Genomic DNA, 19,009 nt, shown 5'->3' with positions numbered 1-19,009 from the left:
TGCAGCTGCAGCTGCTACAGGTCAGTAGTGTACAGGTTTTACTGCTGATGAATATATTGTTATGATTCTGTTGTTGTATCATATTTTAACGTCTCTTTGGTGATACTACATTTTACATTCACTGTTTTGATGCCTCTGTGGAAAGTGGCATATAAATTTGAGCAATAAAATATATTACTAAATAAATAACAGAATTGTAGGCCAAAACATCTGGAGGGCCACAAGTTGCCCACCCTCTGCTAGAGACACTCAAGAATGTGATGACAGAGTTGCAGGCTTCACTATGTCAAGCAGGATTTCATTTGGTCATGATACCCTCACAGCTAGGTAAGCATCATGGCTAAGCGACAAGAGGTGGGAATTGGAAGATCTCTAGTCTGTAGCGTCTGTCTATCGTGAGCTCACTGGATGGCCATCACAACCTCAGCTCTCCTTCCCACCCCATCTGAAATATGGGCATGAGCACTGACATAGTGGAAGCCCTTTCACAAATCGACTTCACCTGTAAAGCAAATGCAGTTAGCCCTGACCCAATGCTGCCCTGCCCCACTGGCCCCACCTTTTCAGGCAAAGGTCTGAAAAGGAACCCCAATCATGCGAAGCACCTATGCACATGCAGAGGCAGGTGCTCTTTTTCAGACCTTTGGCTCTCCATGCCACAGTCTCAGGGATGGACTGATGGGGAGGGAAAACATAAGGGTAAGCCTAGAGGGTTGATCTCTCCCCCTCCTCCATGCCCAAGGCCCACTGCAGCTTATTCCTGTAATGATAAACCACTGCTGAGCATTCCATGCAAACCGGCCCACAGCGTTTCAGCTGTTAGAAGGCCTTGACTGTTCCTGTTGTGAAGGACCTAGCCTACTATTCGAAGCCCAGCTGCATACGCAGATCAATGAGTTCCGTCCCCTGTAACTGGACACTGGCTTACATCAGGGGTGCTGAACCTCTTTCATCCCCAGAGATGATTTCCGTTTCAGGGTTCTTGGGTGCCATGGTCCAGTGGTGGATGGGGCTGAAGGTGAAAGGGGCAGGGCCAAAGCGCTTCCTGCCAGTAACTGAGCCCTAGGAGAGGCACTTCAGCCTTTTAGAACGGGGGGGAAAACTGCATAAAAGATGGGAAACTGCCAAATAATCAGTGGATGGGGAAAGGGGGCATGGCCTACTAGGGAACGCCAGCGGGCCAGATTTGACCCCGGGGCCTGAGGCTCTGTACCCCTGGGTTACAGTTCCACATTTCACAGACCTACCTCTTGGTTTGTTTTGTTCAAGCAGTGCATTGCAGGGTATCTACGGTTATCCAGAACAAATGGATCCTTCCAGCGATCATAATTGGTCTCCACCACATACCAGATGCCTTTCTTTAAGTCCAAGCTTGAAATAAGGAGCAAATATTAACATCTATTTTCCATCACAGATACATCACCATGACCTTTATTTTTAATGCGTTACCCACAGAATTTAAGCTGCTTAAAGCGATACACCCCAAACTGGGCTAATATCACAAATGTGATTTTTTTTGTATAAAGTTAAAAGCCATTTTAGATGGTGTTTCCCCCTCCCCGCAACAGAGCAAAACGGATGAAAACTATAAAAGCAAGGCACTTCACACAAAGGTGTTAAAGTCACCAACCACATCGAGCTGCTTCAGCAAACCCCATTACAGGCAATGGATATATCTATTTAAATATCTTCATGATCAAGCATACTTACTTCCAGATGTCTAAGGCAGCAGCTCGAGAACGTGTAATAATACAGCCCTCTTCAGATTTGTTTCCTCCTAATATGAAATAAGCTGGTGCCAGTAGTTTTGCGGTAGCCAGTTTGTCCTTTGCATCTTCATAACTACATGCAACAACAGGAAAAAATACGATGGATACAATAACCACGTACAACATGCATATTGTGAAACCAGATAATCCAGAACCTTTCAAAATACTGCACAGCAACCTCTAACTGGTCTGGAAATGTCCCATAGGCAGTAGCGTGCAGGAGAGAATGGAGAAGGATCCCTCTGGGGCAAGACAGAAAGAGGAATGAACCAGAGTCTCATCTCACTCTAAGCTCAAATCTCATTCCCAAAAAGCTCAAGATAGGCAAGGAGAAGCCAAGAGACACAGGTAGCATTTTAAGGAAGGATGATAATCTTTTGAAATCTTCTGACAAGTTAGGGAAGGGAAAGCAAAGTGATGTAAATAGTAGCTCCTCCTTAAGTCATGACACTACCACTGACTACAAGAACTCCGCAGCCAGTCATACTCCCAACCCAGGCTGCCAAATAGCAAACCCAGGAAGATCTGTGCCTACAGCAGGTGATGAGAGGGAAGTGGTCACATCTGCTTCTGCTTGCCTGAACCCAAGGCTTCCTCAACTCAGAGGCAGAAGCCATTAAAGATTTAGATGAGGAGGAAAAGTAGTGCATGAACCCCAAGACCCCACCACAAAGCACCATACGGATTGATATATGGTGCTTAATATGTCAGAAGGTATGGGTCAAACCAGCTATGATGTGCCAGAGTGTATTCTTTATTTTGCTCCAAATATTAAAAGGAATTAAAAAAATCAAATACAGTCAAGAGTTAAACTAATTTCTCCCAGTAATACATAACTTAATTTTCTCTGCGTGTTTCATTCACTGGAACCAAGATGGTTTCAAAGACCCTTAAGATAAGCAAGAACTTCACACTAAAGTCAAGAAACGTCACAAAAATAGGATGCGATCAAAATTCTTTGCAATATCACTAGTCATGCTTGTAGATAAAGCACTTCAGAATTTGAGTGTTACCTTGTGCTATTTTCCAACACAGATCTAGTGAGGAAACTCATCCACCAACCATCTCTGCGGCCAATGATCCACTCAAAAAGTCCTGCAAGAAACACAAATTAGAAGAGCTTTAATACCACATAACTTTCTCAGTGTCCCAAGTCTACAATCCTATGCACCCTTACCTGGAGTAAGTTTCACGGAACTCAGTGGGACTTACTCCCACATAAACATGCATAGCATTGTACTGTAAGCAGCCTTAACTTTGTTACTTGGAAGTCAGGTGGACCAGTTTCAATGGGACTTACTTCTGGGTCAATGTTTGGGCATGCTGTCCTATTGTACCATGTCACAATGTTTCCTATAACTGCGTCCAGCTGAACAAATTTATGGAGCTGCCGTGATTGGAAACCCTGATAAGGCAGGGTTTCTGATCCCAGGAGCTTGGTAAACAAGTTCAGCTGAATGCGCTTACACAACCCTATTCAGATCTTTGTGCTGCAAGCATGAAAGTCTAGGATGTAGTGAGGCACACTGGCATATTTGGGGGGGAGCACGTACATCTTTGCCCACATCTCCTATGCAGTTTAGCCTTATTCATGTTGCATGCCTAGGAGTTTAGAGTGACATGTATCATGCAAAACATTGTTTACTTTATACCAGTATCTTATGTCTTTGGTACTTCTGATGGTTTTGAGCTACAATACTAATAAACAAGGTGGATAAAAATCTATGATGCAAATGTTTTTAAATCAGATTTTAAAAATGTAAATGGGATTTAAAAAAAAACATCAACCTCTCTTGTTTAAAAAAATTAGATCTCATCAGAAATATACTACGCCTACACTAAAGGCAATAACCTATGCATGTTTAGACAGAAAAAAGTCCTACAACTCCCAGCAAAGCTGGCTGTGGAATGCTGGCAATTGTAGGACTTTTTCTCTGTCTAAACATGCATAGGATTGTGCCCTTACTGTTGTATAAAAATGAATTAATGGCTCTATCACACACGCACACACTGAGGTATCCAATAATCAAACATGGGCATTCATTTCAGTTTTTTTGCTCATAAAAATAGCTCTGTCCAGCCTAACATCAGCTCTTGCTTCTTAAGTGTTCTGGGCTTCCAGTTTCTGCTTCTCTGACTAACGTCACCTGGGCAAAGACACAGGCTACATAGGCGTGCTGTTGTTCTGTGCTCATGTGGGGATGGAAATGGGCCAGGCAAGGCAGAGGAGTCAATATAGCAGGGTGGATAAAACGGATGATTTTAAAAAATGGGATTTTTTAAAAGCAGATTTTTAAAATTAAAAACAGTAAATAATACGTTTCTCTTAAATAATAACTAGGTTAATATTAAATCATCTGGATAGAAGCATGCAAGCTGTAAAGTTAATCTCAATCAACGATTGTACCAGATACACTAAATTAAATGAGGCTTTTCTATGTAAATCTGATCATTTCTTAAATACAAATATTTGCACTCTACCTACCAAACATAGGCATTTCATTTTCACCTGATGAAAATAAGCTGTTTTAGACTGCCAAGTAACTAAACACCATGCTTCGTCCCATCAGTTATGGGCATTTCATTTTTGTCTGCTACTTTTTCATGAGGGTAAAGCTGGGCAAAGACAGAAAGGCAATTCACATGTGATGGGAAGCCACCGCAGGTGAATTTCCCTGTGGTGCTTCCTGTTGCAGCATTGGCCGCCATTTTGGAAATTCAAGCTGCGGCAGGGGGCACACTGTGGCTTGTTGTTATGTGCAAACCTGACGAGAATGGGTTCTTCGGGGGGTTAACAAGTCATCCACAACTCTAAAACAGCCCATGGGTTCTGGGTGGCTCATTAACCACCCAAACAAAGTTAACCACCCCAGTTGGTGGCCCCCCAACTGTGGAATGATTTACCTGATGAGGCCCATCTGGCAAAAACATTATTACCTTTTAGGAGCCAGGTTAAGATCTCTCTCTTCTCTCAGGCATTTAGCAGGATATGATGTGTTTTTAAGTGGTCCTGGATCTGTCCTATGGTTATGGTTGACTGTTCAAAGTTGTTTTCAGATATATGTTGTCTTTGTGTATACTGTCTGTGTGTTTTATGTAAATAGTTTTTAAACTTTGTATACTGTATTTTAATCATAGAATCATAGAATAGTAGGGTTGGAAGGGGCCTACAAGGCCATCGAGTCCAACCCCCTGGTCAATGCAGGAATCCAAGTCAGAGCATCCCTGACAGATGGCTGTCCAGCCTCATCTTGAACGCCTCCAGTGTGGGAGAGCCCACCACCTCCCTAGGTAATTGGTTCCACTGTCGTATCGCTCTAACAGTCATGAAGTTTTTCCTGATGTTCAGCCGGAATCTGGCTTCCTGTCACTTGAGCCCATTATTCCGCGTCCTGCACTCTGGGATGATCTAGAAGAGATCCTGGCCTTCCTCTCTGTGACAACCTTTCAAGTACTTGAAGAGCGCTATCATATCTTCCCTCAGTCTTCTCTTCTCAAGGCTAAACATGCCCAGTTCTTTCAGTCTCTCCTCATAGGGCTTTGTTTCCAGTCCCCTGATCATCTTTGTTGCCCTCCTCTGGACCCTCTCCAGTTTGTCTGCATCCTTCTTAAAGTGTGGTGCCCAGAACTGGACACAGTACTCCAGAGGAGGCCTAACCAGTGCTGAGTAGAGGGGAACTAGTACTTCCCGGGATTTGGAAGCTATGCTTCTATTAATGCAGCCCAAAAGACCATTTGCCTTTTTTGCAGCCACATCACATTGCGGGCTCATATTCAGCTTGTGATCAACAATTCCAAGATCCTTTTCGCTTGTAGTGTGGTTGAGCCACGTATCCCCCATCTTGTAACTGTGCATTTGGTTTCTTTTTCCTAGGTGCAGGACTTGGCATTTATCCCTATTAAATGTCATTCTGTTGTTTTCTGCCCAGTGCTCCAGTCTATCCAGATCACTTTGAATTTTGTTTCTGTCTTCCAAAGTATTAGCTATCCCGCCCAATTTTGTGTCATCTGCAAATGTGATCTGCATTCCCTGCACCTCCTCCTCCAAGTCGTTAATAAAAATGTTGAAGAGCACTGGGCCCAGGACTGAGCCCTGCAGTACCCCACTCGTTACCTCTCCTCAGTTTGAGAAGGTCCCATTGATAAGCACTGTTTGAGTCCGATTCTGTAGCCAACTGTGGATCCACCGGATCGTTGTTTCATCTAGCCCACTTTGAGCTAGTTTGCTCATCAGGATATCATGGGGCACTTTGTCGAAAGCTTTGCTGAAGTCCAGGTATGTGATGTCTACAGCATTCCCACGGTCCACAAGGGAGGTTACTTGATCAAAAAATGAGATCAGATTCGTCTGGCAGCACTTGTTTTTGACAAATCCATGCTGGCTTCGAGTAATCACTGCATTGTTTCCAAGGTGCTTCCAGATGGATTGCTTTATGATCTGCTCCAGAATTTTCCCAGGGATTGATGTCAGACTGACTGGTCTGTAGTTCCCAGGTTCCTCCTTGTTACCCTTTTTGAAGATAGGGACAACATTAGCCCTCCTCCAGTCATCTGGCACTTCCCCCGTCCTCCATGATTTCTCAAAGAGAGTAGACAGTGGTTCTGAGAGTTCTTCTGCCAGTTCCTTTATTCCTCTAGGATGCAGTTCATCTGGCCCTGGAGATCTGAACTCATTCAAAGTAATTAGGTGTTCTTTGACCATATGCCTATTGATCTCAAGCTGCAATCCTGCCCCTTCAGCCTGTACTTCGCCTTTGCCAGGGGGGGTCATAGACTCTCTTTTGGGAGAAGACTGAGCCAAAGTAGGAATTGAGCACCTCTGCCTTTTCTTTGTCATCTGTTATCGTTTTGCCATCCTTATTTAATAGCTGAACAACCATTTATTTCCTCTGCCTTTTACTATGCACATAGCTGAAGAAAGCCTTTTTGTTGCTTTTAGCATCTCACTAACCTCAGCTCATTCTCAGCTTTAGCCTTCCTGACACTATCCCTGCAATTCTGTGCTACCTGCCTGTACTCTTCCTTTGTTACTTGGCCTTCTTTCCACTTCCTATATGTGTCCTTTTTTGTTTTCAGTTCATCCCTAAGCTTTGTGTGAAGCCACATTGGCTTCTTCTGTTGTCTTCCACCTTTTCTTCTTGTTGGAATTGTTTGTAATTGTGCCTTGAGAATTTCCTTTTTTAAAAGCTCCCACCCATCTTGGACTCCTTTTCTCGTTAGAGTCGCTTGCCATGGGACTTTACTGATCATTGTTCTGAGTTTATTAAAATCAGCTTTCCTAAAATCCAGGGTACGCGTTTGACTACACTTGGCTTTTGCTTCCCTTAGAACCAAGAACTCAAGTACAACACGGTCGCTTCCCCCCAGAGTTCCTGTAACTGCTACTTTATCCACTAAGTCATCTCTGTTGGTTAGAATCAAGTCAAGGATAGCCAATCCTCTAGTTCCTTCCTCTACTTTCTGTAGGAGGAAGTTATCTGCCACACAAGTCAGGAATTTCCTGGAGGGGCCATGTTTTGCAGAATTTGTCTCCCAACAAATATCGGGGAAAAAAAAATCTGTTTACAAAGATTAAATGTTTTTAATCTTTGTAAATAGCCCAGAGAGCTTCAGCTATAGGGCAGTATAGAAATGCAATAAATAACAACCCACCCTTGCTGTGTTCGCACATAACAAGCTGTGGAGCACCCCCACCGTGGCTTGAAATGTCAAGAATGCAAAACAAAAAGCCCTGTGGAGAAATTCAGCCATGGTGGCTTGCTGTTACATGCAAACCTGGTCAGTGAATCAGAAAACAGCAGCACTGAAAGGGAAGAAGCAGCACTGGAAAGAAAAGACAAAACTGTCCAGTTTGCATCTTCCTGAATTTCCAAACTCAGGCTGCAATCCTACCAACTTGCCTGGAATTCAGCCCCACTGAACTCAGTGGAACTTATTTCTGAATAGACATGTATAGGATTGTGCTGTTTACCTCAAACTGTCATGGGTGCTGGCAATAAGAAAAAAACTATATGGGAGTATTTTAAAGATATTCCCTCTATAGGTGAAGAATGGAAAACATATGGAAAATGGAAAATATATACAGTGAGAAAAGGATGCAAAGCTTGCTTGTAACAATTAAACAGTGTAAATAATACTCTGTTTTCTTGCAAATTAACATGGTTTAGTGGTCTGATTGTCCAGGAAATATATACATAAACACACACACACACACACACACACACACTATAGATGGATGGATGGATGAATGAGTGGTTGTATTTTACGATGATATGGGTAATTCTTTCAACTGCTCTAAATTTTCTATGTTTTATTTTTTGCTGTAAATCACCTTGAGCCTCTTTTGCAAAAGTTGTTCAAGAATAAATAATACATAATAAATAATTGATAAAAGTACCAACAGGAAACTTGATTTATATCAATGATTTAAAATGACCTTTTTCTATGTTGAGTTAAATCACTGATTTAAATCAATCTATTTTGCTAATACAATTATGTTTTTTATGTTTTTATGTTGTTTTTTTAACTTATGCACACAAGAACAGAGTATTAGGACTACTCACCAATGTAACCTCCATCAAGACTGAACCGCTCATTCATGCTTAGAGTAAAAATGCCCTAAAACATGAAGTCAGTCAACACAGTTTTTGTTAGAGTTAAGCATATTGATATTCAATAGCCAGAAAAGACTAAAGGCATAATCCTATGCATGGTTAGACAGAAAAATGTCCTACAACGCCCAGCATCCTCCAGCCAGAAGCTGGGAGCTGTAGGACATTTTTCTGTCTAAACATGCATAGGATTGCACCCTAAATTAAGTTGATTCTATAATATCTTAAGTAGTTTCTTATATGAAGTAGTACAACATGAGTGACAGAACTACTACTACCTGTTGTATCATGGTCTTTGGACCCAACTGTTTATACACAGTATGTGTGTGAATTTAGCATAGACAGAAAGATGTTTAGGTCTCAGGGCCTACTCACAGGGGTAGTGAAGTTTATGGCTCTAGTTCATTAGCTCCTAGGCTGAGATTTGGTACACCTGTAGACCAAGACACACCAATTATTGGGGGGTGGGGGTGAAAATTGGAGATTTGTTTTGCATGTTTCTCCACCAGAATTATCAATCCAAAGTGCCCCTCCAAAATGTTTAAGCTGCTTCTGGTTGAATGAGAAAACAGATTTGGGGCACATATAACCACAGGGTGCACTGATGACTGGAAAAGTCTGAAGATGGGATTTTTTTTTACACCTAACTGTCAAAGCTTGGAGCATGAAGCTTACGCTCTCGAGAGACTATACAGCAAATCAAGCTGCACATGGGACAGAATACTGGACTGAGGAAGCTCTCTTGCATTTCCAGAGGCAGGAAGGAACTCATCTATGCTTGCAGAAAGCAACTGTAGATATATCTGCCAGCTGACTAAATGGACTCTAGTTTACCAAGACTTAATGCCAACAAAAACCTATTAGTCTTTAAAGTGCTGAAAGGCTCTCCAGCTTCTGCTACAACAGTCTTAACACCGCTACTCTTCTAGTCTTCATGCAGGGATGACAAATTGGGTTTTCATGTCAGTTACAATGATAACACTAGAAGCAGGCTCTGCAGCTTATGCACATGCAGGCAAAGAGGAGGAGGATTGATCCTGGTTTTCAGGCAAGGTATGGTTTGAGCAAGCCCTGATTTGTTTATTTATTTACAACATTTGTACACCACTCCACATCTAGGCAGATTCCAGAGCACTGAACAATACAAATACAAAATAGGATAAAAGAATAAAACGTTGTGTTGAAATAATTACTTTTCAAAAAAGAAACAGAATTCTGGTAAAACTGTGGCTGGTCACTCAAGGAAGGCTTCCTGAAATAAAGATGTTTTCAGGAGGTGCCGGAAACAACACAATGTTGGCGCCTGCCTGACCTCCAAAGGCAGGGAGTTGCACAGGAAGGGGGCTACCACACTGAAGGCTCCTCTCCGGGTGGACTCCAATCGGGCCATAAGTCTAGGGCCACCCCAAGACATTTTGCTGCCTGAGACAAAGGACAAGATGGCGCCCCCTTCCAGGTGCAGAAAACAACTGGACTGGCACTTGAACCTTACTTCAGCACTGGCAACAAGATAGACTCCTTCACACCTGAGGAAAGCAGGCTAGTTTAGGGGATGTAGGACAGGCTTTGAGGCACAAACAGCACTGTTCTCCTGAGAGAGTAGAATGGCTGAGGGACTACCACTGCTGCCTCCTAGCATCTGCTGCCTGAGGTGGTTGCCTCACTCTGCCTAATGAAAGGGTCGGTCCTGCATAGGTCCACGTGGAACCACCAGGAGCATGCCCCCTGATGAACTCAGTGACCATGCAGCTTGGTAAGGAAGAAAGAACTCTCTCTGGTACCCTGGTCCCAAGTTGTTTAGGGCTTTGGTACACTAGTACTAAAATCTTAAATCTGGCCTTATAGCGAATAGGCAGCCAGAGCAGTTCCCTCAGCGAAGGAGTTGTATGTTGACAAGGGGCAGCTCCTGACAACAGCCAAGCTGCTGCATTCTGCCCTAGCTCCAGCTTCTGGAGCAGCCTTAAGGGCAGCCCCACATAGAGCGCATTGCAGTAATCCAGTCTTGTGGTTACGAGCCCGTGCAGTGGCAAGTTCTGGGCTGCCACTAACCAGGAACAGAAGCTCCTAACCTCCTCCTCATTCACAGAGGCGAAAATGAGCCTGAACTTAGCCTGGTTCATGCTTAGAACACCAAATTATGCTTCACAGTTACACCAGAATGCACCTAAGGCTGCACAAACGAAAGCATACTTACTGGTCTGATTCCAGATATCATTCCCACATAGCCTGCCAAATTGGAAGACTTAAACACTGTTTTATTGTTCCTCTGAAAATCTAACGACACCATTAATGGCTTCAGTTTCTGTGTTGTAGCCCAGGAACTATTTTGTACATCCCACCTGTGAGGGGAGGGGGGGGGGGAAGCACACATTTAAATATAAGTTTGCATATTTATTGTGAACTGCAAGGCACAGCTACTTTAGAGCAATGTAGAATGGGTTCTCATCCTGATGTTTGACCCTTATAAACTTTATGCACAAAAGGCTAATGCTTAGGCTGTGAGTGCTCCACAATTAAAAATGAGCACAACTGCAAAAACCTGTTAATGCACATTTTGCATCAAGAAAAACTGAATTCCATGATCTGTATACATTAATGGAAATCACTAGCTTCTGGCAGAATTGGGAGCGAATCAGTCAGTTATGCAGAGAACCTTGGAGCACTGAACATAATCTGGCTCCAGGGATTTCACTGGATATTCTGCCCTTCCATTTTCATCTTACACTTCCTCTAAGGAGCTCAGAACTCTGTACATAGTGCCATCCCCTTTATCCTCACAACAATCCTGTGAGGTAGAGTCTTGGGCACCTTGAAGATTAACACATTTATTATGGTATTAGGCTTTTGTGGAACAGAGTCCACTTCATCTGATATATGGAATATCTGAGGCTGGCAGAGACATATACACATGGGTGAAGAAAGAGAGAAAAAGGAATTAGTAGTGAGGTCAGAGGAAAACGCAATGCAAGAATCACAGAGGGCTAGATCCAGATTTAGGCACGTGCAACTAGGCTGGTGGGAGTGGATTTCCTCATCCTCCACTCCCCACAGCAGCCTCACCAGCCTCCTGAAAATGCTACACAGAGGGTCAGGGAACCCTGCTGAATGGGGTGACCTGTGGTGCATGTGTGTGTGGGGGGCATTCCCCCAAATCAGGCAAAGCATCTTCTGTGAGCAGAGGCCTTCCATCATGGAAGACAGACCTGGATCCAACCTAAACTGTGATCATTATGTTAAAACTCAAATGTAAAAATAATTAGTGACGAGTTCATAAAGTAGTGTTGATCAGAACAAACATCCTGGCATTGGTAAGTTAATTAACACCTGTGGTGGGATTTAAAGCCCTTCCCTCGATTCAAGTTACAGGTGACACCAGTGAATTAAACTGTAATTCAGTAGTTTCATCCTAGAATCTCCCTTTGTTCAAGTATGGTTACCCTTAAGGTAAGTGGCAGTGTGTCCTGAGAGGAAGATTAGGATGAGGGAGTGACTGGCCCAAGGTCAGCCAGTGAGCTCCATGGCCAAATGAGGATTTGAACCCAGACCTCCCTGGTCCTAATCTGACACTCTAATCACCATACAGTGCTAGCTCTCGATATCATAGGTAACATCTATATAGTAACAAGGGGTTCCTGGACCCAACTAGAAGTGAGGACAGATGCAAGAGTGCCCCCTAGAACAGCATACCTATCGCTTTTCCTCTTCCCCCCTTCCCATGCAGGATCTAGCAATCTAAAATATGCAACCGGGCATCCCACCCTCGAGGGACACTGTACCATGTAATTCTGGCCTTGCTTTACACACACACACACACGCCACCTGAAATGGACACTGAATTTTGCACCCAGCATCAAATCCTGCACTTTTTCCTGTGCTGTGCAGAATACACAGCCTCAGTTGAAATGGCCAAGAACAATCAGGAACTGCCAGAACCTAGTTGGTCGTGAAGACCAAGACAAAAGCATGTTCAGAACAAGGAGATAAGAATTATCTGAAATTTATCTTCAGATCAGAAATGCTACAAAACAGACGGTTGCCTTTTTCTGGCTTTGCAGACAGCAGGAGCGAGTCGTACAAACTGATATGCTGCCAGCCAGGGCTCCAGAAAGCATGCACTGCCATTATAACAGAGCTTCAAGCAATATATGGCTGGGGCCTCAAACACAGACCATCTCTAAGCTCCGCTTCAGATAGAAATAGGGCATATAGGCCATGTCTTGAAAGAACACGAAGTCATGGCCTAAAATCGGAGTGGGCAACCTTTGTTCTGTTGAGGGCCACGTGCCCCTGGGGGTAATCTGTTGGGGCCAACGACTGGGGGTGGGCAGGGCCAGAGCCAAAGGTGGGCTGGGACACCCCATTTCCTCTCTCTCTCTCTCTCTCCCTCCCTTCTCCTCCTCTCCTTTTTCCCCTGCAGGCTGCTGGTGAAGGGACAGATTGCTCTTTCCAGAGGTCTGAACTGGTCACTTGCAGAGAGCTTTGGCAATCAGGCCAAGGGCCGCATGGAATTAGGTTAACGGCCACATGCAGCCCTACAGCCACAAGTTGCCAACCACTATTTTGAAGACAGCAAGAAAGCAACTACTCCAATGCTTCTCTGTTTTTGAGAAAACAGTGAAGTGCTTTGACAGAGCTTGTATTTTTTTTTAACCAAAAGATGCTTTACAGAAAGTGAGACTATATGGCCTTTATCACTTGAATCGCCACAGTTAAAGATGTGTCAGATAAACCAAAGGTTTGATCCATTGCTTAGTCTTGTATGATTTAAAAAGAAGGGATGACTTCGCTATTTTAGTACATACCCAAGAAACAGCCCAAAATCAAGATTTCTGGCATGGTGCAGATTTCCTAGTTTGAAAGGAAGAAGAAAGAATGGAATTGAGTTTATCAAAGAGAAAAATAACTTAAGCCTCTTCATCATCAAAACAGACAGCAGTGGCTAAGCCATGTTTACCTGCAGCGTCTTCTGCTATTATCGATGTGCACACTGTGAAGATTTCATAGAAGACATTGTACACAACAATGTCACCTAAATTGGGGGACAGGGGGGAAGAAAGAGACCTCTCATCAAAATGTATGGCCAATGAAACGAGGAAAAGCATGTGAAGAGAAGGAAAAAATAGTAGAACAATACACAGATATGTCTTGTCAGTCACTATATGTGATTGAGATGACTCCAGACTGTAGGCCACAAGGTAAGACAGTGGGGCTGTTCAGACAACACGCTAACCCACACTCAGGGGTTAAGTGTGGGTTGTTTTGAACTGTGGGTTGTTTGTTGAACCATGGATTAGTGTGTTGTCTGAACACAGCCGGGGTGGCTTGTTAACCATTCAGTGTGGCTTACTGTCTTGAACAAGCCACCTTGAGAACCTATGGCTTGTTGTTGGGTTGGTCAGGGTGATGAACAAGCCACACCAGCTGCATTCAGACAACATGCTAACCCACAGTTCAACAAACAACCCAGGGTTCAAAACAACCCACACTCAACCTCTGAGCATGGGTTAGCTCGTTGTGTGAACACACCCAGTGGCTGAGTGTGGGCTAGGCTATTGCTGAACTGTGGGTTAGTGTGTTGTCTGAACGTACGTAGGGGGGCTTGTTAACCAGGGAGCGTGGCTTATTTTTTTGGAACAAGCCACCTAGAGAACCTGTGACCTGGACTCAGACGACACGCTAACTCATCATGGGTCGTGTTCGGGAGCGACCCATGATAGGTTAGCTTGTTGTGGGGGTGTGTGGTTTGCCTGCCCACGATTGGTAAGTTACCCACCCTCTGCAGAGTGGGTACGGGGCCCCAGGGTGGCTTACTGTGTTGTCTGTCAAGCGTTCCTTCGGTAAATCCAGGTGACCATAGAGATCACCACCTAGAGCATCCAGAAGTTCTGGCGATACTCTAGCCTGCGTGGCCAAACTCTATGGCCACGGTTGCGTAGTGACAGCTGGAGCAGCCCGTGGAACCCTATTCCCGCTGCAACCCTATTCCCGCTGCGGTGGCTACTGGGATACGCAGCCGCAGTGGTGGGAAGATGACAAGGGAACTGTGCTGTGGGGATGGGCAAGGGAACCATTCCGCGGTTGTGTGTGTCTGTGTCATGGTTCCCTTACCCCTCCCCACAGTGTGGTTCTGCTACCCACCCTCCCACTGTGATCATGTGAATGCACCCATGGTTTGTTGCTGAGTTGTTCAATGTAGTTAACAAGCTACCCTGCAGATGCTCAGACAACACGCTAACCCACGGTTCAACAAACAGCCTACAGTTCAACAACAATTCACTCAACCACTGAGTGTGGGTTAGCATGGTGTCTGAATGGACCTACACTGAACAGTAGCTTTTGAGGCTACTACAAGTGCCGAAATGGTGCAAAAGCAACTGGTTCTGTCCTTTTCCCCACACTTCTGGGAAACATCAGAAGCTGTTTCAGTTATTACCTAGCAGCCTGGAAAAAGGATATGGGAGTGGCTCATGTTATTTGTTTTAATTAATTTGTTAATGAAGATGACTTGTCCTCCTGAATTATGTAATCCTGGAAGTGGATAACCTATAGCTTGAAGCTTTGAAATCCAGGGATAGGATTATAGGATTAAGGAGTTCCTGTATAGGTACCCCTGACTCAAATATTAAGTTGCCTGCATGGGAAAGGGAGCCAGAGACCCGTTCCCACCGTTACTGCACCAACTTTCATTCAGGGGAAGTTACACCCAATTGAGTTTCACATCTGGATTGAGATCTGACCTTCATGAGCAATGACTACCACATGCACTGAGCACTCCTGGACACCAAAGTTCTACGTATGTTTTGGAACCTCAGCATGTTTTGGTAGAGTAGCTAAAATATTCAGTTGCAGCAAATGATAACTTAGATCAGACACTGACATTGTAATAACAGAAATTACCTAAAGCGACTTCAGCAGTAGAAGCAATGCCTTTTATCTCTTCATCGAAAGGATAGGGAAGGGTAGTCCCTAACCAAGCCTAGAAAGAAAAGTAGTAGTTAAGATTTGAAAATCTAGTAACTTTTGTATTCTGAACTTCTCCATCTATTTTCTTCTTAGCAGTGATTATTTCACTTGGTGTAAGCAAAACCAGGGGCACTGGGCCTGTTATGAAACCAGTTATGAAACTATTCATATAGGAAAAACTATAGGACTGCTAATCTGTTGTTTTAAATTTTCTATGTAATATTATATTGAAATTTATTATGTATTTGGAATATTTTTTGTATATGCAATGTTCCTAAAACCAATTTTGTTTTGTGGCTTAGAACAGAACAGTTCTTTTGGTGATAGTCCCCATTTTGGTTACAAAGATCTCCTCCCACCACAGTCTAGAAGGGTAACCCTCACCCCAAAAGCTATTCCCAGGGAGCCAAATGTGGTGCAATGTTCCAAACTGTGTGGTGTATCCTCCTCTTTTAACCTAGCTAGTCAACTAAAGGCTACTCCCAATGGATAGTTGACGGAGTAATTTCAAGTCTTGGTTTAGTCTGATACCTTCATGGAGGATAAGCCTATTAATGCGTACTAGTCATAATGGCTATTAACACCTCCAGTATCAGTATCACTTCCAGGACCCGAAGGAGTGCCTTCCCTCATATGTTCCTGCTCAATTGCTAAGATTATTTTCTGAGGCTCTTTTCTGGCTGATGTAGTCCACAACAGTGTGACAGGTGGTTACCAGGGAAAGAGCCTTCTCTATAGTGGGGTCCCCATCTGTGCAATGTTCTTTCCAGGGGGATCCAGCAGGCATCTTCTCGGTATACATTTAGATGCCAGGTTAAGACCTCTTTCTTCTAGTAGGCATTTAATCTTTATTCTGTTGCTTTGATAATTAAGTTTACTGCTGGCTCCTTAATGTTTTTAATATTTAATATGGAATTACTTTGATGTTTTATTGTTGTGCTTTTTGTTTTTTATTTTATTTATTTTGTTGTGTTTTTTTATGATTGTAAACTACTCCGAGGGCATTTGCCGGTTGGATGGTCTACAAATCAAACAATCAGAGGCAACTGGATGGCTGCTATGTGAACAGAACGCTGGACTAGACAGACTTTGTCTGATCCAGCATGGCTCTTATGTTCTTACTTTGTCTTGGACAAGGTGCCACAATAAGCAAATGCAAGATAATGATTTATGGCAGCTTGGCAACAGGGAGTCCCCTTAGTGCAGGGGTGCAAAACGTGTGGCCTCCCAAACCCTGTCTGGAGCCCTCCAGTCCCTCTCTCACACACAAAAACCTACAGGAAAAAAGGAAAAATGCTCTAGGAACCAGAGCATCGTGCGCAGCAGTACTCAAAGGCTTCTGCTCTTCCCAACACTGGCCAAGTCCCTTTTGCACCTGAAAACACTTCTGCACCCCTGGTGTAGGTAATATGAAACTAGATGGACCATGGCCATCTAGTCAGTAGAAGGCAGCTTCCTATGCTCCAAGCAAGAGTAGGCCAATCTGAAGCTTACTGCATGACAGGTTTTCCACTTTCTTCTCCGCCCGGCCATTTAGAAAAGCCATTTATCTGGATTGGTTTTGAAAGTGTAGTTGCACTCTTTATTATGACTTATTAATGTATTTGTTACATTTATATCCCACCTTTCCTCTAAGTGCTCTTCGTCCTCTCCACTGTATCCTCACAACAACCCTGTGAGGTAGGTTAGGCTGAGAGTCAAGTGATTGGCTCAAAGCCGCCCAGTGAGCTTCATGGCTGAGTGAGGACTAGAATCCGGCTCTCCCCAGTCCTAGTCCAACACTCTAACCACCACATCACACAGGTGCCTACAGTACTTGCCTGAATTCATATACTTAAGTAGCAAGTAATGCATATAACCAGGGTGTCTGTTTTCCTGTCTTTTGTTCATTAGCAGTTATTAGAAGGCGACACTCAGGTGGCAGTTCAGCAAGCTAGATTAGACTCTCACCAATTTTAGGCACTGGAAAGACACTCACCAATTTAGATTCCATCTGTGCTATAAATTTTTCACTATGGATGAATGTTTTGATTAAACCTTTCAGAATCTGAACCACAGTCTTCAGCTAGAAAAGTGTAAAAGAAGCACAGATTCAAGGTAATGGAATGCAAAAACTACTGAAACAGAAACATATAAACCCTTCTTATATCCCTGAAAATGGAGGCTCACTCGTCAGTACACATAAAACAAGCAGTATTTAAAATGCTAATAGTGACAGTTCCAAGCAATGTTTATTCATGTGTTTGTTTTTTTTTTTTAGTAAGAATAGAAAATTTTTGCTCAAAGAAACCCCCTGTATTGTCAAGCTCTCCACTCCCCCACTGTCACTTTGAAAGTTTTGGCCTTTAGAGTCTTGGCTGGTAGCAATGGGGGGGTGGGGGAGAGAGACACCAATTTATTGAATGCCTTGTTTTGCCGGCTTCTTGGTATACATCCTGGCTAGGCCTCTGCTTCTTAAGACTTGATAAGGCCTCCTTCAGGGTAGTGGAAGAGTGCCACACAGAAGGGGGCAGGACAAGGAGGCTTGTCTCCTTTAATATTCCACAAGATAAAATGTATGACTGTATCTCACAAGCCTCCAGCAAAACCCCAAAATAACCACAGCAGGAAATTCAATTGCATCTTAAGGGCTCAATCATAAAGCCCATTTACTTGAATGCAAGTTTGGTTTGAAGCTGAAGAAGACACACATTCTTCTAAGTCAACTTTCCCCAACGAGTGCCGTCTGGATGTATTGCGCTAAAGGTCTCATCATCCCCAGGCAGCACTAGCCATGCTGGATGGGGATGATAGGAGTTGTGCCCACCAGATGTGCTGGATGACCAGGGCAGGGAAAGATGTTCTAAGCTTTCTAGCCATCTCATCCTATATTTCCATTAACTGAGTAGATGGGCTTAAAATGAAAGCAGTGTGTAATTTGAGAATTTTTTTCCTAGTCAGGAATTTAAAATAATCCCCCTGCGCACACACTCCTTTGTCATGGCAAGGCTGAAGCCGTTGTCACTAAGTATTTCAACTATGCTAGCACAGGCCTCTCTTTAAAATTTTACAGACCCCCCCGTATGACTGGAGAAAAAGCTAAAGATTCCCACTAAGTTCCATACCTCTGCTTTTTTGTCACGGGACAGTTGGACCCATCTCTCTCTGGGTGGCAAATCAAGATTTATGATGTATGTTGGAACCTTTCCTTTGAAGCTGAAAAAGGACCAATTTCCATGAAATTCATAAATTCATTTCACAAAAATTCATTCACTACATATAAACCATGATCTTGTAATTGCTCCCTTTAGGTGTTAATTTTTCTAGTCAATTTGTTTCAATTCTTATAGTTGCATTATTTGGCTTTCAGCCATCAACATTTAACGTAAGTTAATCTTACTTATAATTATATTTAGTAGTGGCATTCCTATTGTTTACAGTGAGGAGCAAACATTGTTCTTCATCTTCTTCAGAGACTCCTTTTAGTATCTCTGAAGATAACGGTGAAATCCTATGCATATTCAGACAGAAGTCCTACAAGTCCCAGTATCCCTCAACAAGCCATGCTGGCTGGAGTATGCTGAGAAATGAAGGACTTATTTCTGGCTAATTATGCATAACTTGTGTGCTAAGACATCTTTCTTAACCCTTTCCACATGTCCTCATTCTAATCTATGTATCTCTCTC

The 19,009-nt window shown here is 43.4% G+C and overlaps 1 protein-coding gene across 1 annotated transcript in view; it reads right to left on the bottom strand.

The window, feature by feature from the left end:
- The window catches only part of ASAH1 (N-acylsphingosine amidohydrolase 1), a 36,328-nt gene that overhangs the window by 3,872 nt on the left and 13,447 nt on the right, over positions 1-19,009 (bottom strand). Inside the window, exons 3-12 of the mRNA XM_084856660.1 lie at positions 18,448-18,538; positions 17,322-17,408; positions 15,278-15,356; positions 13,335-13,409; positions 13,183-13,228; positions 10,575-10,719; positions 8,333-8,387; positions 2,783-2,864; positions 1,711-1,842; positions 1,248-1,371 (exon numbers count right to left, since the gene is read on the bottom strand). Of these exons, the coding sequence (XP_084712786.1) occupies positions 1,248-1,371; positions 1,711-1,842; positions 2,783-2,864; positions 8,333-8,387; positions 10,575-10,719; positions 13,183-13,228; positions 13,335-13,409; positions 15,278-15,356; positions 17,322-17,408; positions 18,448-18,538 (916 nt within the window). The remainder of the gene's footprint in view (positions 1-1,247; positions 1,372-1,710; positions 1,843-2,782; positions 2,865-8,332; positions 8,388-10,574; positions 10,720-13,182; positions 13,229-13,334; positions 13,410-15,277; positions 15,357-17,321; positions 17,409-18,447; positions 18,539-19,009) is intronic.

Source organism: Heloderma suspectum, chromosome 5 (genome assembly GCF_057233095.1).
Source record: "Heloderma suspectum isolate Gila_16-S chromosome 5, 16-S_ref, whole genome shotgun sequence".
In the NCBI taxonomy this organism is placed as follows: domain Eukaryota; kingdom Metazoa; phylum Chordata; class Lepidosauria; order Squamata; family Helodermatidae; genus Heloderma; species Heloderma suspectum.
Note: the sequence above shows the minus strand (reverse complement) of the source record. Positions and strands in the feature narration are given on the sequence as shown.